General features: G+C 41.2%; 1 protein-coding gene across 1 annotated transcript; it reads left to right on the top strand.

Annotated features, from left to right (window-relative positions):
* Positions 1 to 11,470: 11,470 nt before the first annotated feature.
* On the top strand, positions 11,471 to 26,209 carry LOC145442468 (E3 ubiquitin-protein ligase ZNF598-like). The gene is made up of 11 exons (XM_080320386.1): positions 11,471 to 11,808; positions 12,660 to 12,729; positions 12,790 to 12,902; positions 14,639 to 14,768; positions 16,264 to 16,475; positions 17,365 to 17,476; positions 17,540 to 17,651; positions 20,504 to 20,582; positions 21,192 to 22,874; positions 24,425 to 24,611; positions 25,950 to 26,209. The coding sequence occupies exons 1-11, from the start codon at positions 11,600 to 11,602 to the stop codon at positions 26,025 to 26,027; spliced, it is 2,985 nt and encodes a 994-aa protein (XP_080176512.1). The 5' UTR covers positions 11,471 to 11,599; the 3' UTR covers positions 26,028 to 26,209.
* Positions 26,210 to 27,969: the final 1,760 nt, after the last annotated feature.

The following is a 27,969-nucleotide window of genomic DNA, read 5'->3' as shown; positions in this document are numbered from 1 at the left end:
GCTTTTCATTTCTTGCTGTCCACGTTGCCTGTCTATACAAACGATGTTCGACAAATTTGGTCCAAATCCAACCAGCGGAAGCGGTGGTATTGCCGTCGACAAATTTGGATTTGAATAAAATAGTATTTACGGTGGGCACCACTATAATTGAAGAATTGGTCACCGTAAATACTATTTTATTCATAATCCACTACCAATATCTCTTCTAAGATTAGTTCTAGGAAGCAAAATTAATGTAATCGCGAGTAATCGTGATTACTTTTCTAATGCAGTCGTAATCGTAATCGATTGCTCACTGATTTTCCTGTATTCGTAATCATAATCGTAATCGCGTGATTCGGAAGTAATCGTAATCGCAATCGATTGCATTCATGAAGTAATCACCCCAAGTCTGGTCGTATGTTCAATGTTCAATTTTCATACATTAGAACCGAACCTCGGTATGCGGAATATGCCTATGAATATTGTGGGTATTCGACATGCCCGCAATTTCATCATCAGTACAACCTTGTTGGCCAATTGTATGCGATTCGAAAATAATGATCACTATGTATTACGCGAAATGGGACAGAGGATAAAAACGTGATTTCGTTGCACATGTCGATATGAGGAGCACGCGCCGAAAAATTCCATCTCATCGTTGCTATGAATCGGATGAGCAAATACTCGTTCTTTCGTGATAGGACAGTGTTATTGAGTATGCAATTATGCATGCTAATTGGAATTCATTACTGCGCATCATCGTCATTCACTCCAGTAAGGATTTTCGAGCGTAAATAGGGGATGGCAGAAGAGTAGCCCAAAACCCCATGATATTTTATGTTGGAGACAAATTACTGATATGATATGCGATTTCCAATTTGTAATCATCTGTTTCTTAAACTTGTAAATGTGCAATGTGCAATGTGCAATGTGCAATGTGCATACTGCACAGTTTAATTCCTCATGGGCATGGCACAGTGTTTAATTCGATTATTCGACTCGTTTCAACGGAAAAATATTATATTCCGATAAACTTGATCGACACCGGATGGACTGGTAACGAGTGCACCAATATCGAACGTCAAACCACTGGCATTTTGATACAAATCGAATTTCTATTGATCACGTCGTTATATCCGCCCATATTGCTTTTACTACAGTTACAGTTGAATGATAATCGCACATTTAAAGATTGAATTGAGCTGTATGGCTTAATGCTAACGAGTACAGTGCCAGTGTCAAAACGCAGCATCATAATTAGAATGTTGTACACAGCAATGACATCGAGTAAAGTCCGTTCTAGTGCAACTATGATGTTATCGACAATTGACAAAGTATTTATTATGTCGTCACAAGGCACGGCGGCACATATGTGTTCGTTGCTGCATCCGCTGTTACGGACAGCTGACAGACTCTAGATTACTACATATAACTAATCTACGGGTAAATTAGTAATATATATAGACCAGGGATGGCCAACCTTTTCGGCTAAAGAGCCACATGAAATTGACGAACGAGTGCGTTGCCCAGTAGCCGCGCCGGGCGCGTAAAGTTTTCAAAGTTAATATTATTATTGCTTCTTGGGTAGATTGCGGGTCGACTGTACACCGCCCGCTGGGCTCAATTTGCAAGGACGGGACCATATTCGGCATCTGGACATATCGATTTCGAAGATTTCCGCTAATATACGACAATCAATTTGTGCCTATACATTTCATCGCCGACGATCTTTCAGCGAGCGCAAACGCGAAAACACTTTCTCTCGTAATTGCGAATATAGTAAGACTTCAATCGGTTGAATCACGCGTTTTTTTTTCATTTTCAGGTGGGGGTAGGCTACAGAGAAAGAAATATTGCGAAAATTGAACACGCGAGGCGTGTAGAAAAATTTTACAGCTTTTTTAGTTTATTGTAATGTACGACGATTTACTAAAAATGAGACTGGACCCTGGATCTGCCAATGCGTCGGAACTGATATTTAAGTCAGCAACATCCCAAGTGTCGCGACCATACTAATCATACTTTTGGTTGACCTTGCAAGTTCACAATCTGAGCAATTCAATTTCGATAATATAATGGGAAATTAGCTCGCGGGCTACTCAAAATCTCGCGGGCCGCATATGGCCCGCAGGCCGCGGGTTGCCCACCTCTGATGTAGACAGACACCTTTGATAGTTTTCAGAGCCGGAGCCGGAGCTGGAGCCGAAGCCGGAGCAGTGGTAATAATGCGGCTCCGGAGCTGGAGCCGGAGCTAATGTATGATAGAAGAAAGCTCCGGAGTCGGAGCTAGAGCAATGCAAATTTACGGCTGCTCCAAAGCCCTGGTTGCAGATGTGCCTCTTCGACCGGCCACAAAGCCACGCACTATCAATGATCGACAAGGATATTACATAGGCTGATGAAAAGCTAGAACTGTCACGGACACCTTGCCCATTTGCTGGATACGAAAGGGTAATGGCGACCCGAAGATCTTTCTCTAACTGGGTTAAGACTTTGTTCTCCACGGTGGACGCCTACACCAAGCCGTTCACTCCCAGCTGTGTCCCGGATAGCCTTCCCCATAACTAGCTAGCTACTAGCAAATATCGGATAAATTGTCAATATTTCTGATAATTTGTCAATAAACAATACCCAACACGGCCAACAGAATTGTTGAATGTTATTTGTTTATTGAGCATATAAAAAATGAAGAAAAAAAATAGCGATGCAAAGCAGACTTGACTTGTGTGTACGTAGCCACTATTGCCATGTGGCGCGATACCAATCAAGCATTTACAAATTGCATAGTTCTTGAAGCAATAAATAAAGTTCACTCTGAAGTAGCAGGGATATTGGTATCTGCACTCGTTATTCCACAGCAGTCTATTATTAACATGTGTGCTACCGTAATTTTGGAATCTGAAGGATCGGGGCAGATGTTCTCTAATTTTCTCTCTACTCACTCAAGTTATCGATAACCCAAGTTATCGATAACCTTCTAACAGATGCGGTGGACAAGTTGAATCGAACGCCGACATCTTTCCCTACAAAGCCTTGGTGAATCCGACGAAGAAATAACAACAGTTCGTCTTGCAATGGCAGAGTTTTTGAATTTGCCTTTGCATTGAAATTCATCAATATACCACTTCTTACATCATTTTTAACAGCTGACCAAAGTGGAACAGTTGCATCTGTTGTCAAAACCTATCCATAACTTGAAAATCCAGAATAATATCGAAACATAAATTCATCGGATGCCTTGAATCGTGCACAAAATCAGCTTCTCCAGCTCGTCACTTAAATCCTGAATTATTCCCTTTGCTTTAGATGACTTTTTTCGAAGAGGGGAAAATTTTCTTCAAAAACACGTGTGATCCAGCAATGGCAGTTGTAGATATGGAATCTGATTGGTGCTACTTGGACCAATAATTTTTTCTGGAGTGTGATACCCACTGCAAATACAGTTAGATGCATTAATAACATGCATGTGACAGAAATGAAAACATTCATAGCCACGGTATATTTACGATCAACTAAAAATGGCATTTATTCAAGTACATCTATGTTTTTCAAGTAATGGAGTACCTTTTACTAAATAATTAGTGCCGGTGGCATAATCAAGTGCAGAAAAAAAATTAAAGTAAACAATCACTTGAATCACAAATGAGCCGAATTGGATAAAATGTCTCTGTCAGCTTGCGTCACACTATTATCACTAATATATGTTCGGTCATAATGTTTGTCTCAGTTCAAGTGATACAACAGCTTATGATTGAGCTCGGGATTTTGTTTCGCTAATCATATTAACCAGAAATACTTTCACGCGATTCTAGAATGGCCAAGCACACGTTTGATATTTTTCCTGATTCAGAGTTGTGCAAGTTATATTTTTGGCTTCACTGCACTCCATATATTGTTGGAAAGGCAGTGTCATGTAGTGATAGGACTCTCCCTTCCACCCAATTGATATACCGGTATGTGCCGAGTTCACGAAATAGTTTTATAAAATAGGCCTATTAGAATCTATCTCTCACATAAAAGACCTATCTACCATGTACCAGTCATTGTTAAGACATAAAAGTAATTTGTAGCATCATATCATGTCAGTCTACATTGATCTCACCTCTGTTGCCTGTGCATCACCGGAACTGCTCCAATTTTCAAGTAGTGACGTCTGCAAGACAAAATCCTTGTCATGTAATTGGTCCCTTGAAACACGTGTACTTCCAGTTACCTAGACAAAAGTCAATAGCAACGTTATCACAGGGTTGTAATGACTCAAGTCATGACTTGACTCGACTCGAGTCACGATTTTCTGATGACTTGACTCTTCGAGCCATTTTCTGAAAATGCGGAAATGATTCGACTCAACTCGAGTCAACCTGTGTATTGACTCGACTTTGACTCGAGTCATTGCGCATGACTCGGTGCAAGTCCTATGACGTGAGACTCAGGCGGCTAAGGCCGACATTTCATGGTAATTTCAAAGAAAAGTAAAGTAACCACACTGTTGGAATTTCGTCTATTGGTACTGGTACTTGAAAATTCTACCATACGAAATTGCTAAAAGTAAGGAAAATTATTATATTATAAATGCGAACCATCCGGTATCACCAAACAGAGTTATAAAAGTGGGTTTAAGGAGACTTTAACTGGAAACCGAACAGTCAAAACAATGACTTGGACTCGAGTCATAATACCATGACTCGGACTCGACCTTCTGCTCGATGACTTGGTCTCGGACTTGACTCAGTGGTGAACTGAAAATGACTCGACTTGACTGGACTCCCGTCAAAACTATAAAATGGAGATTGACTTGTGACTTGGTTACAACCCTGCGTTATCACAGAAGATCAGGAGAGAGTATATAATCGGATTGAAACACTTATGGTAATTTATTTACTCACTTTAAAATTCGGCCCGACTTCACGTCTAATTTCTTGTATCTATTTCCTCCCGCAAAAAGATGGATTCATCATCCCTCTTGAGTCGTTGTTGCATTTCGGAACACAACAATGATAGTGTGATCTTTGCAAGAAACCAACATGTCCATATCAAATATAAAACTGTATCACACGAATAAATTCACTAATTTAAATTACGTAAATATATCTGTTATATATATATATCGACTTTTCAATTAGATAAAATAAAAAGGGGCAAAAGAAAACAGGAGACAAAAGAACATCGAGATAATCAGTTTTGGGCTCGTGTTAAGCGTCTCCAACGTAGGCGGTCGTGGGCGTCTTCAAGCGACAGCCCGCGTTGCGCTAGATCAGTCTGTTATGACATATCTGTTATGACTAGCTATTTACAAATAAATAATAATCAAAGGCAAAATCTGACGCTGATTTTATTTGACTTTGGCAATGACATAGTAACAATAGCCTACTGATCACGATTCAAGACTATATCATAACGCGGATTAGGCTACACCGCTCAAATGCTCTGATATCAGATCAATCTTCAGTAGATTTTAAAATATTCTACAAAAAATTGTGGCTCGTCAAAGGTCCACCAGCTTAGGGTTGTCATACGTCCGGAATTTCACTGTTTAAACTGCGCCCGGTAGGAAATTCCTAGATATGCCCAAATGTCCGGAATTTTGAAGTCTATATCATTTTTGAAGTCTAGGTCATAATTTTTTCGTATATCAACATAAACAACATTATCTTTGGGCTGATTTATGCAACATGAAATTTTTCTCTGCGCTGCGCGCGATTTATCATCACATATTGATTTTATTGTGGGGACTACCACCCTCGCAAAAACTGCAATCAAAAATAAATAAAATTAACCTTCAATTTTCTGAAATAAGTCTAATTGTAATCGCAATTATAGGAGAACGGTATATTTCTAGAGTCGGTTAAGGCCGTTTAAATACTTTACTCAGAGAAAGTGGTTCAAGATCCGGGCGTCGCTTGCCTTTATCCGTGGTTCGCGAAGATGTTGATCGTAATCAGCTTCCAAAATAGGTCGTGAGTAAGTCTGGGCAAAGGTACTGACTGCTGACCTTTTTTTTAGTAATCAGCGTATCAAGTTTTGAGCTGGACCATGATACAGTTTCAAATTGGAAATGGAGTCGCGGCCATAAAAGGTTGGAAACCACCGCTCAGTGGTGCGCGCCGGCTCATTAATAATCTAATCGGGCTGACACGAATATGAATAAACGATGTCGAATTGCGCTCCCTGCATTTTCGAAGTCCTATCATCCTCCACCACCAGCTCTACTGCTAACGCTGATCATGTGGTCGGAGAGAGGATCAAAATTATAATATAGTAATATATAGAAAAACAAATATTATTGACAGTATTCAGTCAAAAAATTTAACGACCAGATGCATATGGCAAGCCCTCAGAAGTTGCATCGATTACCCTATGGTGGGCACAAGATCAATGTTTATTTTTGAGGAATAAGAGTCTGAAAAAAATGTGGTTTCGGTCCTGGTTACAACACACAACCACATAATCCTGAACCGGATCGTGAGTCGTGACCAGTGACCACCTATGTTCGACAGGCAAAACTTTGCTAGTGTGACGTCATATTGACATACAATGTGCTCATACCCCATTTTGAAATCCGCTAGGGGCGCTAGAGAGTGTCCGGAATCGGAGCCACAAAAATATGGTAACCCTACTAGCTGCAATATTATAACCCGACAGTTTGACGATGTCATGATCAATGCTCCCTCTAAAAAAGGTCATCACTTCGGATTTTTTGTGCGCAACTTAGATTTTCTGTGCGCAGAGACCTTGTCAGCAATGCGCATTTGCGCACGTGCGCAGCTTACAGGGAACATGGGCCATGATGCATCCTCTCGCGTGATGTCTATAACTCATTATTTGAACAAATAATGCCTGGCATAAAATTTTGAACAAATAATGCCTGGCATAAAATCAAGTTTATTCAAATATTTTAAAATATGATTTTTTTTCGTGTCAAGCGTGAATAGTGATGAACGATCTATCATGACCTGATCCGTCGAGGCTCGAGATATATCTTCAATCGAATTAAATATATTTTACAGAAGCAGATAATCTGTTCTTACAGCAGCAAGTAGCATCCAGCGTAGACAACACAGGCAAATTAACAGCAAGCGCTAGCGAACACACTAACGCATTTATACACTACGTCTTAACCTAACAATCAAATAATCATTGACCCAATCACCAAATGAGGGAAACAGAAATACGAAATGAGCGTTCACAGGTCATAAGTAATTAAAGCTTCGCAATAGCTTACAATAATAAATTACATATTCATGATGTTTCTGGAATGTCTGTCTTCAAGCTCCCGTCAAATAAGGCCTAGGGGAGACCGGGGAAAATTGTAACACTTTTTGGATTTTCTAACATTACGTGTTTTTCTCATGGAAATTTCGTTTCCAAAGTTTCATATAAAGAAGCGAACAACTTGATAGTTAGTATAAAAACTAAAATGGAACTCAATCAAGAATCAATCCTGGAAATTTTGGGTCGCGAAAATCGCCGCTCAAATGTTACAATCGCCCCGTACCCAGGGGCAATTGTATCACCGATGCGGGGCAATTATAACAATGTTATTTATAATAAAAAACAAACGAACTGAACAACGAAAACGAGAGCACTAATTGTGCTATTGCGTTAAACTAAAGAGAGAGAAGTTTGAACGCTTCCAGGCTAACCCCATCGCATTTTGGCATCTGAATACAGTATCACCATTCGTGCCTTCTTCATGAACTCAAAGTGTACGGGAAGCACAACCATTCCATCATCTCCCTACACATATCCGGCCTCTTCTACCAAGGTGCTGTTGTTCAGCGTGCAATATGGGTTGGGCATTCGGTCACCTGCAAAGGTGCGAAACCGACCTGGGTAAAATATCTCGGTTGAATGGTCCGATGATAGCGTAGAAAAACGAGGACACAGCATCGTGTGGCGTCAAAGTTAATGGCATTCTTCCGTTCTGTACAAAATTAAAATAAATTGTTCACACAAAATGAAAAAATGTAAGTGGACCATGCTCAAAGTCAGGGGATGGGGATTCAGTCATGGGCAAGTTCTCAAGTGACCATTGAAGGTCGACACACCAAAAGTCGATCAACATGAGAAAGGGTGGTAGAATCACGGAAATAACCGAACCCTACGATTTACATCACTACTTTTGTATGGCCTTTTCCGACAAATGATCATGTTAGAATTGGTATGGCAAGGTAGTATCTGTTCTGGTATTGAACTTTGGCTGTTGCAAGATTGGTCTTCAGTTGATAAATGGTTATACCAAAATATGATATTCGATCAGCATTGAAAAAATATTTTAACGGGGCAAAAGTAACAGAGTGTTACGATAGCCCCTGACACGCTCGACCATGATTAGCGTCTCAGTATGGCACCTTCCCGGCGATGCAAGTCCTAGTTTTCCTATCATCACGGTAGACTATCGTAACATTGTTCCAGCTACATATATTACGTTGTAACCACTTGAGGTACTATCCGTCTGAACAAACCAGAAAATATTTACTCAAGGGTCTAAAATTTCGTTTTTTTCAAATTATTCCGGGGTTTCGCGTCGTAGCTCAACGTAACTTCAGGTATGTTTGGAGAGATAACTACCGCATGCGCACTCAAAATATCAAGGCGATATCTCCACCCTACTAGCGGTGAGGTCGATTGTTACATTTGCCCCGTGTTACATTTGTCCCCGGTCTCCCCTACTTGGAAATTCTGTGGTGTGGCCCGCGGCGTCATCACAACCAAGAAATTGGCCCGTGAGCACATTTGAGTTTGAGACCTCTGATGTAGGCTACAGCAAGAAACATAGGCTATTCGTTTTTTCATTAGTTGCTTATGCACAGAAAATAGTTTGGGCAGTTTTGTATCAGCGGCTTTCAACGGCCACTCAGTTACCGCATAAAGCCTTATTATAAATTATAGCATTGTCTACGAGTTTACGGGATTCGAACATATACGACCGTGTAGAGCAGTGTCTCCCAAATTTTTTAGCTACCGCCCCCCGAATAAAGTGCCAGCGCCCCTCGACACCCCCCTCACACCACGCCTAAATGATAAAACGAAAGTTGTTCTGCATTTATTACAGCTTATAATGAGACGGATGAAGCTGTTGTATATTATTATCATCATCCTCGACATATTGGGTTTGAGTCGTGATAAGAACAATCTTATTCTAAAATCTCAAGGGTTCACGTCCCGTACTGTCAAGTCGATTTCTGCTGTGAGCCTTATTATCTTATCACGGCACTTAAAACACGTTCTATCAAATATGAGCGGGAAGGGCAATGACGAAAAACTCTAACCGACTCCAGTGAAGGTATTGCTATTTAATTCAATTGTGTATCCAGAACGATTGATTGCATGGAGATACTGAACTTTGGGTCGAACTCAAACTTGTTCTGCACTGCAATGTAATCAGCTCCCCAATCATTTCATGCTCGTAAACTCCACAGAATGGATTGAATATCCGGAGAGGAATTTCTTATTGGAATATATCCTGGAATCAAATCACCATCTCCTCGTGCAATTTTCTAAGTTGATTGCTTTATGTTTCTCCATCAAATTGCGGTGAAATATCACGGGCTTATCATTGAATCCGGACGGTGCCATTTTAACCTCAATCAGGCTCATCATTAATGAGAACGGATATATTCTACTCATAAATTTTGGAAAATATGCCCGTCAAGTGGAGGCGATATCGTTTCTCGCTACCAGAAACGCTGTGTCGAAGGCCACGGTCGCGGCACTGTGGTAAATCCATGATCGTTTGAGACTAAGTAAAATCACGCAAGGCAGTTTCTGTAATGCCATCACACCTTGCAGTGAGCAACACCTGCTCAAATTTTCACAACACTCAGTGAACCATGCTTTTCAGGGATACTGCCGTCTGCTAATAGTCCATTGATGGGCAGGTTCAACATTTTGAAGTGACAATGGACTTTTCCGGTAGGCCTACAGCTGAATAGATAGACGGACGACCGTAAATTGCCCTGGCGGAATCGATTCCGCATTTTAACTGAGAATTTAGCTGCTTTATTGATCAATAGTTTCAACGCAGCGGTGTCTTCTAAACCTACACCGCCCCATTTTCTCTCAGCGCCCCCCTACCGCCCCACTTTTAGAGCCAGCGCCCCCCAATCGCCCATTTCGTGGCCAGCGCCCCTTCATGCTCGCGAACGCCCCCAGGGGATCGCTGGCGCCCACTTTGGGAACCACTGGTGCAGAGCATATCGCAGAATAAGGCATTGCGGGGAATTGATTTCAAACGTGTTTTGGGTGAAGGACAGTTGTGGAATTTGTTTAGTGAGAACATATTGATGCATCCTCGTAACATGCCAAATTTTAAACGTCTACCTAGAACAGAGGTCTCAAACACGCGGCCCGCGGGCCGCATATGCAGCCCGCCATAAGAGCATTTTGTGCGGACCGCGATGACATTTTAGATTTTAATAATTTGACAATTTATAAGTGTCATGTCGTAAACTGACTATCGCGTCGACGATACTAACTAAAGCTTTATTGAAGTAAATGTAACCAAGGTGACTTTAAGCAACATACAACAGAACACAGCACACAGCAGAACATAAAAGGCTAGAGTGACAAAGACAATGGCGACAATGTAACGTGCAACAGAAGCAATTAGAGGAAAGCAATGATTGCCTAATTACGGATCACCACATGTCACATAGATCTTTTCCGAGTATAAAGTGAAAATTCCCTCTTAAATTGCTCCGAAAGCCTGAAACTATTCATCAAACTTCACCATCACATCAATTGCAAACGCTTTCATGCAGTGGAAGATTCACAATCCCGTTCGGCGTTCCGACATTTCAATCACTATAGGACACATTCAATAATATATCTATTCATAATTTTTCTGCTCCTATATTTGAAGATATTTGGCTACTGATGAGATTAATAGCCTACTTATCAGAAGTTATAAATGGTTATGATTCTTTTCGTGCCAGGCCTAAACTGATACAATAGTAAATCACATTCTGACGATGTGTGTTTACTGTCAGTCTGCTGGATCGGCTCACTTTCAATAGGACAATTCATTCCGGCCAAATAAGCCTACTTTGAAAGACATAGAATATCCCCTATAAATACTGAGGTCCTCGGCGTCGTCAAAACTGGAGAACTGGCCCGCGAGCACATTTGAGTTTGAGACCTCTGACCTAGAATATTACCACTCTTTTTTGGCAGTCAAATTCCTCTATGTATTTCCGAAATCGCCTATACTTTTACATGTAACATAGGACTATCGGAACTTCGCGAACGGAATTGAACTACGCAAATTCAAGCGTAACGGATCTAAACTTAGAACAATGAGGGGTCACTCCATCCTACAATCTCTATACTGCCACATTCCCCTAAATTTTGCAAGTCTTGTGTAAACCATAAAGAAAGAAACAGCACGTGCATGTAGAAGCCGCTTATCCCGCGATCCGCAGTTTTCTGTCCCTAGACATCAATGGCAACTCTGCACGTCATTGTTTATGTCGCAATAAGGGGGAGTCCCAGCGAATTTGTAGAGAGAGAGCTGAGCTACTGGAATAGCTGAATTGCCGGCATATTTTATTCAGGGCACGTGTTGTCATACGTTTTCTCGCCACAAATTCTGCTAAGCATAAGCGTAAATCATCATATGGCATCCAGAGGAAAGTCTCAGCATCCGAATCCCACGAGTAATGGGAGAACTAAAAACAAGAACAGGAATAACGCCGCGGAACGACCCAAACGATTCACCCCACGTAAGAGAACTAGTGAAAGCGAAGACGATGGTATATGTGATCTCTGCGTCCAAAAGATCAGCATATATGCTATTGGACATTGTGATCATCCGATTTGCTACAGGTGAGATCTTTTCGTCCCCACATTGGCTGATAAATATTAGGTAATATTATAGAGTTCGTGAGATTCGAATTGAAATACCGGTACGTTCTATCGCGATATATTTAATTTAATTGATATCGTATTATGCTGATAACCACCGCTGCCCGTCGGTTTTGTGCTGGCTATTGCACGTAATTGAAAAAGGTTTCGTAGCTCTTACGGACATGAACAGCGAAAGTGTCCTAGAAAAATATTGAAATTAAGCACTTGCCAGTTGCCACATGCACTCAGTTTAGTACCAGGGACCCAGAACGTAATTGGTGGCAACTATCCATTTAACACCTCAATTATTCTATGGAAGAGACTCTTCTATCACGTGCAACTTATTGCCGAAAGGCGAAAACAACCACTGACCCCTTTCGGTTTGTGCGGGTGGCCTATTTTATTGTTATTGGCAATAGTGATTTTCTCAGAGGAGAATCCTCGGTGTCTCACAGGCAACGAGATTGTCTCACAGCAGAATCATATTTGTCGAGATTGTCTCACAGCAAAATCGTCACTGTCTCACAGGTAACGAAATGGTCTCACACCAAAATCGCCCGTGCTCACAGAGGAATCTTCAATTCTCACCTGATATATCAGGCAAAATGTACCGAGATTCAAATCGAGCTCACACTATGTTTTATTTTTAATATTTTTTAATAAATTACTTCAACTTGGAGAATCATCGCTGCTCACATGATATATTAAGCAAAACGTACTGTGTTTTCTCTGGCCTGCCATATTCTTTGAAACGAGCCAATGCCATCTTGGGCTGCGGATGGCCTTTACTTGCTTCCGCAACTTGTTCACGCCTGGTTATAATTTTTCAGATGCTCTGCAAAGATGAGGATACTCTGCAAGCAGCTGGATTGCGCCGTGTGTCGCGTTCCGATGAAAAGGGTTGGTATTTTTTGTCGCACGGACATTGATAAGCTTTGAATTTGCCAACTCCATGTTCAGGTTATTTACACAAATGCTCGTCGCGAATTCACTCACGCGAATTCCATGCAGTTGGTACACCATCCGAAACACGATGCATCGTTTACAGACGATATTTTGAAAAAGGAGTATGGGTAAGATTATAGCGTTCAGTAATATTTTCATCTCACTGAAAATCTTGCGAGCCCTTTGTCTTAAAGCTCCATAGTTCAGACATTTTCAAACAATTTTCACTCGGCCTGCCACTTTACTGTAAGGTTTCTACACATCTAGATATATCCGGGATTTTATAGTGAAAATCAGGGTTGTAATGACTCGACTCGAGTCACGATTTTTTTGTGACTCAACTTGACTCGAGGCATTAGGCATGACTCAAACCAAGTCATATGACTCAAGACTAGGACGGCCAAGACAGATATTTTATTGTGACTTCGAAGAATAGTAAAGTCACCACATTATTGGTATTTCGTCTATCATTCTGGATACTTAGGAAAATAGCACCATAAACTGTTAGGACTGAGGAAAATTACTATATCATGAATGCGAGCCATTCTATATCACCCGAGCAGAGTTGAAAAAGAGCGGGTTGAACCGGATTGAACTCAAAACTGAACAGTTAACATAATGACTTGGACTCGAGTCACAACTCTATGACTTGGACTTAGCCGTCTACTCGCCGACTTGGGACTCGGACTTGACTCGGTTGTGAATTGTCAAAATTATTGAAGTGAGATTGACTTGTGACTTCACTACAACCCTGGTGAAAATCTGTGTCCACATATTATGCTCCAAATCTCTCTGAAATTTACCAATGTTATGCATGATTGATTAATCTGTAATTGAGCCCAGTTACTGATCATCCGGGAAACCATTGACCAACTACTGGCCTAACCTGGTGATGGTAGATATCATTACTCAAGTACCTATACTTCGTTATGTATAGTAGTAGGCCTACTGTTACTCCAATGAGGTTTTATTCAATAGTTTTTTGCTGTTGATTTTGTTCATACCCAATAAAGATTTCATATTTGACTCTTAATGAAAGAGGGAGAGAGAGAGAGAATTTTTTATTCATCATCGCAAAATAACAAAACAGGCAACAAAATAGCATAAACTGGACACATACAAAAAAATGGTTACAGTGTCAATTTCAAAGTAAGATGTGTACGAATACGATTTACAGTTCATAGGATTGGCCAATATTTGGCTCAGCTCACAAATCGAGATTTACACTCGAGCAGAAGAAGCTTGGAAGTAGCCTACTTCCACCGAGTAGATCCAGGATTGGGCATTTTCGAATATGGTAATGCCATAATATTATTCGAAGCTTATGTTTTACCATCATCCATTATCTCTTGCTTCTCTAATGATCTCGTTTACACATAGCAAAAGCACAAGAGTATCTTAAAATGATGCTTAGATGGGAATTAAGTATTGATGACATAATGCTATTTTCGTAATGTGAGTCCATTTGTCCAGTATTTGCAGGATTGTAATGTACATTGTACATAGTCAACAGTAATTGAAGAACAAAAATTCTATAGCCTTAATAGCAACATTGATGTATTGAGTATAGGTGTAATGATTGGCAAACGTCTGCAATCTTATAGAAAGTCCTCCAATACAGTGCTTCCCAGATAACTTGCCTGGTCTGTCACGCTTAATTAGTAGCCGACATCGAACTTGAGTGAAAGTCTCACTGAAAAACTAGACTTTGTTTACATCTTCTTGTAGTCGGCGAAAAGCTTGCTGAAGAAGACCGCCACCTTAGAAAAGTGCCCGGCTGCCACTCTTGCATCAACACTACTAGCTTTTGCAACTAGAAAGATTGTTTGTCTGTTGTTCAAAGGTTTGTATGTCTTTTTCTCAGGAAACTGTTTGATCACCGCTGCTCCGTGTGTACCGAAGAACATTTGGAAACGTCGTTTGAAAAGCTAGAGGGCCACATGAGGAAAGAGCACAAGTTGTTCTATTGCGATCTGTGTGTTCGATTCAACACTGTAAGTAGATTGAAACCAAGGTGGAATTGTTATCGCGGTCGACTCTTGACATCAGTTATGCATTAGGTTTGAAGTCCACTACTGAAGCTAGCAGTGTAAAAAAGTAGATTTAGTCCTGGTGACTCGTACTTCTCGCAGATATTGAAGACAGCTACTTGCGAAATTGCAATATGTGTCTTCAGAACTGACGCAAAACAACTACTGACATCACAATCACAAATAGGTGCGATTTTTCAAATATATATTTAGTTTGATGCAGTGATTCCCAAAGGTGGTGCCAGCTGAAGATTGGTCTATTGGGGCACGCTGAGAGTAAACGTGGGTGGTATAGACAATGTGAAACTGTTTGGGAGAATTCGTAAATTATTGTATCTCTCTGTGAACCAAAGTCAGATTTATGAATATGTGATGATGTCGTTGGTGCATTCAATCGAAAATGGTTAATAATGCTCTCTGCGTATGTACATTGTTCTGCAACATGAAGTTTCCTAACCAACCAAAAATCAATCAAACAAGGAACAGACTAATTATTCAGTGACGCTGATTGAGCACAAGCTATGAGCACACATTCAAACACATGTACAACAAGGACGATGAAGTTTTAAGTGCATATGATGATTTGGAATCGGCTTGCACGATTGTTTTCCCTGATTTTATCTGTCCAAGAATTCGTATAATATCTGACCCTAATGTAGCGTACCCAACGTACATCCGACTGCCAATGGAGTCGACAAGGCAATGTGGTTACTGTGCAATGAACCAAACAACATTTATAGGGAGTAGTGGGGGTTAGGAGGGTGCTCGATACCTGGTTTGTGGGCCATGGTGGCGTTGTGTAAAACAGAATGGGAAAGACCGGTTTAGTGTATAATTTAAAAATAGTACATCTGTTAGCCTCAGACACTCGAAATTTCATGCCGGTGGCATCATATTGGTTGATACGATTGTTGATACAAATATTCTCTCCAATTCTATGCTAAGTGCTCACGATAACACATGACGATTGCCAGCCGAGAATATTCGATTTTATTACAATATGTGTAATTTATTAAATTGAATATTGAAGTTCTGTACATTAGAGAATCTCTTCAAATATTTTGTTTTGGTGCTAAGACGGCCAATTCGCGTTGTTCCTATTACAATTTCTCTCATAAAAATGACAAAAACCTTGCTCAACTTATTATAACTTTTTAGATCGTATGTTGTAAAAATAAGGTGTATTGCCTGAAACTGATGCAGGTAGGCAAACGTTCTCGAGTACGGAGAAGTAGCATTACTCGGCACCTCTGTTCGATTCTGTATATTTATAAGATTCGTTTTTATTTACCAACTTGTGTTCTACTGTTAGGGTGTTACCCAGGATTTCATTGCTGCATAATATACTCAGATTATCAATATTTTTGTATCTGGCTTGTGTTCAAGTTTTTTTTTTCGCTAGTATTCTACTTTATTTGTGTGTTTCATCAAAAGATAACCGATTTCAATTTTCCTTCAGAACTTCACCGACGAATGCAAAGCGTACACCCGAGAAATGCTGGCCCGGCATCGCCGAGTAGGCGACGATGACGATACCTCGCACAAGGGACATCCACTTTGCGAGTTTTGCGACGAAAGATACCATGACAACGACTCTCTCCTGCACCATCTGAGGAAGGACCATTACTTCTGTCACTTCTGCGATAAGGACGGAAAAAATCAGTATTACGAGTAAGTTATGATACGGTTGTTCGCTGCTGCGACAGTTTGAAGGGTCAGGCTATTTTGCGGCTCAATGATTGGTTCTCGCGTTTCAAATCTAGTCGCAAACAGTCCTAATCTGATTTAAATCTTTAGGTAGTCTGTTGTTAAAGACCTTCTTGGAGGCACAGGACTTCAATTTACAATTTATTATCATGTCAACAATTTTCAACAATCAACAATTTGGTGCTATGAATGTTGACATAAAATGTTCTTTCCAATTCTCTACTGGATGCTGACGAGTGTCAGCCGCAAATTATCGGGTTTATTTCAATATGAATATGTTATTCAAGAGTAGGCTATATTTTTCAAATTCATATCTAACAAACAATCGTAAGTTGAAATCCGATCTTCTTCCCAAAAATCTTCTGATCAGTTTTTTTTCAAATCGATGTCCTGCGTCAAAAAATAACTACGTCGTAATCCCATCAAAACATTTGAGTTCGATTTTCTAATTCCAAAACCACTTTCAAAATTGAATACCTGTGTTATTCAGTTCTGAATCGATTATTTAGGCTTTTAGTCGAGTATACAAGTATCATTATCACTCGTTATAAATTAGTACCTAACAGTATGAAGTTGAAATATGTATTTATCATGCCATTCCTACATCACATTAAAGATAAGTTTGTGTTTTTCCATTGTATCTATTCCATTGCAAATTGTGATAATGATGAGGCATGATGTGAGCACCGTGCCCGCCCCTAATCGTAAGTTTTAATTATGGTAGGTCAAAACTTTCAGGTGCTTTTTTTTAAATCAAAATCCGGATTAAAAAATCCATAGGCCTACCTTGTTATCGGGCTGGAACCTTCGGCTACCTTTCATTCAAATTTTACCACCCGTCATCTCTTCTTAGTGGCTACGTCGATTTGCGGCAGCATTACAGAAAGGACCATTTTCTCTGTGAAGAAGGCGATTGCATCAACGAGCAGTTCACGTCGGTGTTCGCCTCCGAGCTGGACCTAAAAGTAAGGGGAGGTTGGGGTAGGAAATTATAATCCCACAGTATCGACTGCTTTGCTCGTGCACAGGCCCATCGCGCCGCGACCCACAAAGACGGATTGAGCCGGCAACAGCAGAAAGTCGAGAGGAACATCGATCTGGGATTTCAGTACGCCAAACCTGCGCGGAGCGGGGGACGCGGTAAGATGAGTCGCGTGTGCGATTTGTTCTGCTTGTTTATTATATTCAGGGAACATAGGTGCCGAGCTGTCATTCTGTGTGGCTATCCTGGATCATGTGACATGACAATCGTATGGATGATGTCACAATCACACTAGACCACTGCCGCTGGTGTACGCACTCCGTTAAACCACTCATGAGAGGTTCTAATACCGGCCCTGCACTCATTAATATCAAGGCATACAGTAAAATTTTTAAATACAATCTTAAAACGGTGAGGTCATTCAGAAGTGTAACTGTGTTACCAGTCCGTACAGCAGCGATCCATTTACTGGAATGTAGAAGGTGCCACTTTAAATGCGTAGTATGTAATCAGAATTTGTGCTTCTCGGATATTGATTTTGTATCAATATTTGAGAACATAATTCACACACAATCCTCTGTGAGTAAAGGATTAAACGCGCTCGTCAATTCTGGAATAAGAATGTATCGTGTAAACGAGAATGATGATTACAAACGAGAAAGCACGTGGCCAATTCGTAATTGTCCCTTACGGCCAGCAGTGGTTTTCTGACTTCGCACAGAGTAGCTTGCTTCGCTGCGGTTGTTTGTTGAATAAATCAGCGATTTGGGCTGCATTGCTCCATTTCCTGATCTACGTTTGCAAAGCATTATTGGAGCAATCATTATTGGCAGGAATAAATTCCAATTTGAAGGCATACACAATAATACACTGTCCATTTTCGCACTCCGATTGAAAATATTTACCAGTACTACACAAATGGTTCACAAATTGATTTGGACACAGTTTGCGGTATTTGTCGAATCAAATACAGTTTAATTTCGAGACGGAGAACGTATCTTTGGTCTTCAAATCGCAATATGAGATGTTTCTCAGCCCACGTAAGCAAATCGACCTCTGTGACGAGGTCGACTTCTTATCCTCTCTCCTCGCCTTGATTGATTACCAATTAGCAATGGGCATTTGTACATCTAATAAGGATTTTTAGTGTGCTCAATAAGCATCAGTACGATTTGAGAAATCAAAGTGATGATTTTTCAGACCGTACAATCGGCCAGCAAGGTTGTGCTGATGACTGAATTTTTGGTATGTCGCCCTCCTAAACTAATTGCAGGCATACCCGGTTCGGTGCCTATGTCATGGGATGTTCTTAGAACATAAATAATGCAAAACGTGTACCTGTTACGGATTGGATTTGCGTCTTGGAGGTAGAGGCATTGGAAGTAGCCAGCGTTGCTTTTCTAATAGATATAGAACTACATCTCTATTGAAACACAGGTGAGAATAGCGATTTTCAGGACAAATCAGTTAGCTGCTCGATAGTGGAAATAAGACCGAAATATATAAAATAAGCACAAGTAAGTTTTCAATGCTGTTGCAAGTAGCGAAAAGGGCCTCAAAAGTACTCGAGTGAGTAATTTCTAGAAGTAGATTTTGTTAAGACATTGCACACTTGAAGTAGCCAACCGGAGAAGGCTATTTAAAAAACAGAATGGTTCATCATTGCAGTTCAGGACCCCCTTGTACTGTCACGGACCCCCCATCACAAATATTTTAGTTCAAATGTAGCTCTATTATTGTGCAACTGTCATCTGTCTTATGCAAATATTGACTGCAGGGTAGTGATAAACAACAACGAGATAACTTTCTTTAAAACATCATAATATTTATGTAGAAATTGGGAGGTCTTGTATTATTTCATAGCGAATTCTGTAGCTGCATTTCTTGAAATATGCGGCCGTGTCCTGAAAATTCCCGCCCTCGATTTGATATGAACGAATGCCGAAAATCTATTTCCACAAGGTGGTGGCGAATACACGTAACGCTTCCGACGGAGCCTTTGGGTATGACCGCAACATATATGGCACCAATATAGCGTCCAACCTAGTCATTTGTATGTCTGGCTTGGTGGTTCTTGAGGGGGCGCGAAGAAGCGGTCAACTGAATAATTTTTTCGCGCTCTGCGCGATTTACCTCCAATGCACGCGTGTTTCTCTATATATAGACCAAATTTCATATTTTTCAATTCTCTCATCAACAGTCATAACCTTCCATGCCATCAAACAATCTGTTGGGGCTGGTAGCATCCCGGTTGGATTTTGTGATATGACGATAAGGGGGGCGTGAAATTTTTCACTATCATAAAGGGGGCGTGTCTAAAAAAAGGTTGGGAACCACTTATCTAGCTGCTCATCTTGAAATTATTTTTGAATAGCTGTTATGTATATCACAGGAGAAAATGGATTTTTGTCAAAAAATTTCAAACTTCCACCCAAAAACATCTTTAAACAGTCATGTGATATGTTTGAATCAGTGGGCTATTGGCAATTGAAATGAGTTCGCATTCTGAAAGACCTGAAGTTTTAGCAGTAATGAAACTATAGTGCTCAGTGATTTCTCTTTTTTAAAACAAAATACAAATTAGGCTATCAACCACTATACAAATTTGGAGGTTTCGCGGATCCCCAGTTGGGAACCACTGTCCTATAGCTACTAACTACTTCACAAAGTAGGATGTGTGAAAGGTATGTGGTTTTTCTTAAAAAGACGTTAAACTACCGTACCGTACTATGATAGCTTGTCTGCCTGAGTAGGTGGTGCAAGCTTGCCGACCTTATCCTTTGTAGCCTAAAACAGTAGCCGTATTTCCTTGCTGGCCACCTCTGGGTATGTTTGCTTGTGTCTGTAAAGTTGGGGTTGTCATGTTGTATTGAATAAGGTTGTATATTTTGTCAATATGGCAGAGAAATTCACCCATCTACTTCCCGTTGGTGACAAGACTTCCCGTGCTCGTTGAAATATATTTGTGGGTGTAGCGAAAAAAGTAAATGCGTTATCTACCATTTTTCAGTACGCAGGGACGACCCGAGTGGACCGTCGTCCGGCAGGGGCGGAGGACGTATGGGTTCAAGGAATGGGAGAGGTGCCGGGTAATGATGCTCATTATATTGATATTAAAATAAACCAGAATTCGGATGTCACTTGTCCGGGTTACTCGTCATCAACTATAGTAGAGATTTCAAAAAAAACTTTTGGTATATTAACGTTGGTATTAAATATGACCTCACACGCATAAAAATTTGAATAATTGCAAATACAGTAGTTTTCAACAATGGAATCTTTGCATGGGTTGTTTGCATTTTTAGTACAGTACTTTGTGCGACCCACGAACTCGTAAATGGAGTCATAAGTTGAGTGCGGTCCTCGCACTAAAAACTTTGCCTAGTCGTAGCTTAATTAGTGAAGGCTGTGATCCAGAACTGTGAGAGACTCTTTGATTTGTTTTTATACGGGGCATTATGGTATGTGTGTGTGTGCAATCAATCGGTCATTTTTTCAGTAGCTCTCTGAATTTGTTTTTGATTTGGTTTTTCTTCTCTTTGCTTGTTAACACTGAGAAATGAGCATATACCTCTCGTATTGCGGTTTTTGTTTGTTTAGGAACACCAAAATACAACGTCTTGTATGATCCTACAAATATCCATTTATGACGATGCCAAAAATAAAAACTTCAAAAATAGCTACTGCTTATTTGGCAGCAACGAAGACTCCGATCTGGCAAGAGCTTTGGCACTGTCAGAACAGGAGCACGCCCGAGAAAACGCCCGCAAACGAGAAGGCAAAGGCGACAGGCCCCGAGTGCAAAGAGACAGACCTGAGCCGCCACCGGAACGCGAACCCACCCCTCCACCCGACTTGGTCAAAGATTTTCCTACTCTAGGCGACGCCGACAAGGAAGAGAACATTGACCCCTATGCGTACACGAGTGTCCGTAAAACCCCACAGGAACCAATAGCGAAAAGTGATATTCCGGATACGCAACAGGCCGCTCTTACAGCCGCGCACAGACTGGCAGTGGCGGCTGGCCGATCTGTTGGTACGATTACAAAAGATGACTTTCCGAGTCTAGGAGCTAGCCAGCCGAATCGAGCGGCGTCTACGGGTCTGTGGAGTTCTAGCAACGCAGTTCGGACAAATATTCCAGTCCCCGTTAAACCTCAAACGAATTCGAGTGTAGGCTTCAGAAATACAGATGACTTTCCTACGCTAGGCGGCAGACCACCACCTCCTGTCATCACAAAAGCGCCTTCGCGACCCAAGAAACCAGTCAGTGTGAATATGCCGCAGTCTAAGTTTACGAGTGCGAACGTGAATTTGAGAAACGACGAAGAATTCCCGACTTTAGGTGGTCGTAATACGGGATCTTCAAATGCCGGTCTTTGGGGGCCTGGCGTGTCAGTCGCGACAGTCTCGAAAAAGAAGTCTAAAAAACCCAAAACTCCTTTGGCTACGGCTGAAGCGCCTCGTCCTAAACCGAAATCGGTGCAGACCAAGTCGGCACCGGTGGAAAACCCGGAAACTTATGCAAAACCGGCGTCTTTGCATCGCGAATACGACCCGCTGTCTCACAACGAAGCCGTCTCGATTAGAATCGGGTCGCACAAGCACACGGTCAGGCTGGCCACGACTGATTACAGCGCGGCTTTGGAAGGTGTTGAGAAACCTGTCGAAGTCCCGGGCGTAGGCACCAATTCGGTACACACTGTAAGCGCAGAAGCATTTTCATTGCTTGCGAAATCTGCAGGTACATCACGCGATCCGACTGGCGGCGATTCAAAGTTTGATTCGGGAAATAGCGACTTTCCTGAGCTTGGAGGTAGTAAAGCAGGGAGGATTAAGGGTGTCAGGACTCCGTTGAGTTCTTATACGAAACCCAAAGTGTCCTTATCGAGTTTGAGCAAGGAAATCTTGAATAAAAGCGAAACCGCCAATAGACAGAGCAAGTCAACGCCTAATTACAACGATGACTTTCCTTCTGCGATATCAAACGCCCCTTCTCTCAGTTCGTACGACCCAGACTGGTACGACGCCAATTCTAACGATACCCACGTCCAGGAAACTCCGAAATCAGAACCATTTGCGGTTGAAGCGACTGATTTTCCGAGCCTTTCTGCGGGGAAGGCGGCCAAGCCGAATGTCGGCGGCAAGAAGAAGAAAAAGAAGAAGATCCCTTCCGTTAATGACTTGTCAAAACACTTTGGAACTGCGCCTGTGGATAACGACACTCGGCATTTGGACGACTTGCTGCTGTCGCAGAAGAATGCTGGGAACCGTACGCTTTCGCAAATGCTGGACACTGGCAAGCCAACGTCGTCGCTAGAAAACGGTTTGGCACATTCTGGACCGGTCGGAAATAATCAGCGAAGCTCGTTGGAACCGAGGTTAGCGCGGAAAATGTATTGTATGCGTTGCAATGTCGCGATCTGGAACGGTTTGGTGAAATTTGTGTCATGATTTGGGGTTGGCACAATCATTCAAGTCGAGTTGTGAGATTTGATTATTTCTAGTACCGTAAATCAGGGCAACTTTGGACACTAAGCAGTAAAAGATTTAAATGGTTAAATTAATGGCAAGGGTCAGTTTCATCAAAATTGATGGCCGTTAAAATTCTTACAACCACAAAATGTATCGATCAGAGGACATAGGAAAGGGAAAGTGTGTAATTTAAAGAATAATTTGAAATCGGCAATAAATCACGGTAACGATTATGTTGTATGCTGTCGATTGCTGACACCGCCAGTGCGATACCCCTCTTATCACCATATGTTATTTATAAGTCCCAATTGGTGAAGACATGAGGGAAAATTGAGATAAGGGGGGCATTAGCCCTCATAAACTACCTAATTCTTTTTTTTTGGGGGGGGGGGGATTAGGTAAAATCATGCAATAGGCCAGACATATACTATTTTGTTTCAGTTTTAGCCACTGCTCTCATCAACTCTTGCCAAATATGCCTCGTTTACGCGGTTTCATTAACAATAGAGTGTAAAGGCATACAAAAAACTACATTGTCCAAGGTTACACGGATAATTCACAAAAATATGGTACTTATTTATGAACATGAAGATGTTTGATTAGTTAATTCCAGTCATTGCTCCATGACCCCTGAAAAACACAAAACTTGCCTCCGCTACACCTAGCATTTATAAGTTACAAAGCGGCATTGTTGAAAATTGTCCAAAGTGACCCTGGTTTACGGCGCTGAAATTATTTGCTCCACGTTACTTAGAGTTAATTTATCAACGAGAATTACTATACTATTACTAGTAATCAGGGTTGCAACCAAGTCACAAGGCAATTCACTTTTATCGTTTTGACTCGATTCAAGTCGAGTCATTTTAATTCACAACCGAGTCAAGTCCAAGTCACGGAGTAGAGGGTCGAGTCCGAGTCCATAGTGTTCACTGTTCAGTTTTGAGTCCAATCCAGTTAAACCCACTTTTTCAACACTGCTCGAGTGATATAGAATGGCACGCATTCATAACATCTTGATTTTCATCACTTTTAACAATTTCTGGCCTTATTTTCCGAGTATCAGTACTGATAGAGGAAATAAACATAATGTGGTAACTTTACTGTTGTTTGAAGTTACAATGAAATCTCTCTCTTGGCCGTCCTAGTCTCGAGTCACATGACAAATTGACTCAAGTCGAGTGGCCTCATTTTACCAGTTTAAAAATATTGCTCGAGTCAAGTCAGTCTACGAAAAATTGTGACTCGAGTCAGTCATTACAACCCTGTATAGAACTAACATTATGTTCTTCGTGATGGCATAAAAAGTACATATTTCAAATTCCCACATCATTCATACTGCTGCCTAACGGTCTGTTTGGATTTGAATCATTTTGGAACTCGATTATGGCTAGATCCAGTTCATTCATTTCTAATGCCGAATTCACTGGTTCACATTCTATCATTAATATTGTCGCAGGCCAGACAAAGACGATATCGAAGGTCGTAATATCTGGTTGATTACCACCGTGCAGCGGCTCTGCGGGGACGAGGAAAACTTCTCCGAGTTTAAGTCTTCCTCGGGTCAATTTCGACAGGGACGGCTGTCCGCCACGCGCTATTACCAAAAGTGTCGCGTCCTGCTGGGGAAGGAGCATTTCAAGACGGTAAACTTTGTTGCTGGATTTTGTTGTGTTCTGTAGAGATATTGGAACAAGATGTAAATGTCCAATTACATCAATCGTCACTCGTCAGTAAGTTATCATCAAGGTCATAGGTAAGAGTTGATGGCCTTTATTTCGTTATCAGGTAGCTTTTCAGGCAACAAATGGTATTGGCGGCAGTATGAGTAGGACTGGTTTAATGTGATTAGTCGTCAGCTCCCAAAATTTCGCAGTTAGGGTGCGTACGCTAGATAAAAGGTGGAGAAAGTCTGCCTCAAACCCAAACGTGGTCAGTAACAGAGTACTTCGACATTTTCAGAGTACCCAAGTAGGTTTTGAGTACGTGGACTGACTGCTCGGGTGGTTTTGATTTTAGTCTAGTACTAACCAGATTTCAGTTTTATATGTAAATCTAGGCCTAGAATTGATGACAGGTACGGGTATTTTGGGAGTCACATTGGAAAATGTCTTTTTTTTCAGTCAACTTGGCTAATATAAGGTTAAAACGGGTTTTTTTCAGAAGTGTTGTCGAAAAATTTACTTTTTTTAGTCAACGCAACGAAATTAGCTGTATAAAATTGAAAATCAGCCGTTTTCTCGTCCGGCATAGTAACTTTTGCAGCCTGAAAAGTGTCCTCCCGTCCTGATCACGAGATACGGTAACCCTAGTGATATAGGACTATTAAAGGGGCTTGCACAACTGACTTATAGGCACGCCTGTAACGTCAGGAAATAACAGTCCAGTTGCAGTGTAAAAGTGTTCGAGTTCGCAGGTTACCGGGATATCCGACAGCCAACTAATGACTAATGACACTACACATAGAAGAAATCTTAGAAAATATATTATCCAGTTATCGTTCCACGCAGTTCACATAGGAATTCCACTGATTAAGGTGATGCAAACTAGTCCCGAAACTACTTTTCAGTTCTCAAAAAGCAAGTTGTTTTGCTTGAAAAACTGGTAAAGTAGGAATTATATGCTAATAGCGACTAAAAGGACAGACGATTAAAGATTAACGTAACGACGTGTGACATCGGGCTCTAGGCTAAGGTGGACGCAAGATCAAGAGTCCGCAACTTGTTTCGGCGTCCTGTCTGTTCATTACATCGCATTGTGTCTTGTATAACGTGTAGTTCATTCTGTGAGTCTCTTTTGCGGATAAAAATATAATCTGATGATGACTGATTTATTGATTTACACCTGGTCCTCGCGTAAGTTTTGAAATTTATTACCAACCCTTAAACTCCACCCTGACTCCGTCTGTCCTAGCGTCCCCAGTGAGGACGGGGCATCGCTGTCGACAACTCCGCTCCCATTAATCCGTTTTATTCTCATTGCAGGTTTTTATGGAATTGGTCGATCTTCTACCAGACGCCGACAAGCAAGAGGAACTGATGCGAGCACATAATGACAGCTGAAAATTGTATTTTATCGCGATCGCCAAAGGTTGCGTGCGGTGCCTTGCTCTAATTTCGATATTCCTCCATCGTCGGTGTGCAATCCTTGAGCGAAATGCAATTTATCGTCAGTTTGCGAATGGTGTGAATGTAGTGATTTTGGTCGTGTGTCCTCTCATAAATTGTTGAAGGTTTTCTGACAAGTGTGTTAAGAATGTGTATCGGACAGAAGTATCATTGCCAACAACCACCCTTCAATCAATTGTAGGTCCAAACGGTATAACGGTGTCAACTAGCTAGCAATCTCCGAGTGGCTAAGTGCAATGAAATGGTGTTTCAAAAAATACCACATCATCATCATCATTGGCTTATTAACAATTTTTATCAGAGAGAGAGATATTTATTGATTTGTCCAACCGTAAAGAAAACATCATTGGCACATGAAACAACAATAAATGAACTTAACGGTATAGGACATGGTGTGACCGATATGACTCTGGGTAGGGTCAACTAGTCTGATCACACCCTGCATTAACAAAAACACAGATATCGTGTCATAAATTTGGATGCATTGATTGGGATCAATCAATTCAGCTCAGCATAAAAATAAAATACTGAAGAAACTAAAAAATTTGGTGTAAGACAAGCGGATCATTGGTAATGGGAGATGAGGTGACTGAATAATTCCTTTTTGAAGGAGTGGTAAGGGAGGTCCCGTATTGATGAGGGTATAGCATTCCATATGACAGGACCGGCATAGTCGATCGATTTCTTTGTGAGGTTACTTGTGGGTCGATGAAAATAGATGTTACCTTGGGAAGAAAATCTGGTATTGTGTGAGTGAACAGTTTGAGCAAGGACGAAGAAATCATTAAACACAAAAGGCAATTCATTTGAAAAATATTGATGCATAAATTTGGCTACTTCAAATGTAAAAATATCGTCAAATTTTGGAATTTTGTATTTGCGGTAGTACTGGGATAATCTTGTTCGTTGGGGCAAGCCAGCCATCAAACGCATGGCTCGGTTTTGCAGGGTACGAATTTTAGAACAATGTGAAGTACAAGCATTCCCCCATACAATTATGCCATATTGTAGATACGAGTAAAAAAGCGAAAAGTAAATTGTCCTAAGCACAGATCTAGGAACTATGTGCTTGAGTTTTGTCATTACACCTACACATCTAGAAAACTGTGTTATCAGTTCAATACGCCACAAAATGCGAAACAATGAAAAGATAAGAAGGTGTCGAAGCGACTTGGAGTAGTGTATGGAATCAGACACACCTAGGCCAGGGGCGGGCAACATACGGGCCGCGAGGGGAATTTGTCCGGCCCGCGGACAGTTTCCCGTCTTACATGATAATGTGGCCATAGCGGCCCCAGTCTGCCGATATCCCCCACTACGTGCTAACTGCGTCAAATTTTAGTGACTGTATGTTATTATATATACGTCTGTGCGCAGCGTACGAGAGTGGAGATTACGCGTAAGTTCGTTGAAGCGAGAAGACTTACATTACGATGTATAGGCTATTCAAACCTAATGTTGTGTGTGATAATCATGGTGTTCGACGGCTACAATGGTCATTTACACCAGGTCGATATTTCTAATTTTTGATTCCGTGACCGCCGACTTGTGCCACGGCACACTTCTAGGCTTCTGTAAGACACAGCTTATGCGAGTAAGGTGGCAAGGAGGAGCCTAGATAAATCCCAACTCTTAAGGTAGGAATTCTGGAGTCGGACTCGAACCCATTGGTGTTGTAGCTGTGGATTATACCACTACGTTATCTCGCCATCTACACAACCCTAATGAATTGATATCTTGGTAAATTTGCGGTGCCGGGCTTATCGAATGCCTCGAAATCCTAATTAAGGATTGCACAATAGTGTCCTATATGGTGTGGACACAAGCAAATATCACGGCTCAGTGGAATTGGTCTACGTCTCACTTTTTATTTGGT

Source organism: Botryllus schlosseri, chromosome 7, assembly GCF_051294905.1.
Source record: "Botryllus schlosseri isolate E-star chromosome 7, Bs_hap1, whole genome shotgun sequence".
Taxonomy (NCBI): domain Eukaryota; kingdom Metazoa; phylum Chordata; class Ascidiacea; order Stolidobranchia; family Styelidae; genus Botryllus; species Botryllus schlosseri.
The sequence above is the reverse complement of the archived record's forward strand: the minus strand, read 5'-3'. Positions and strand labels throughout refer to the sequence as shown.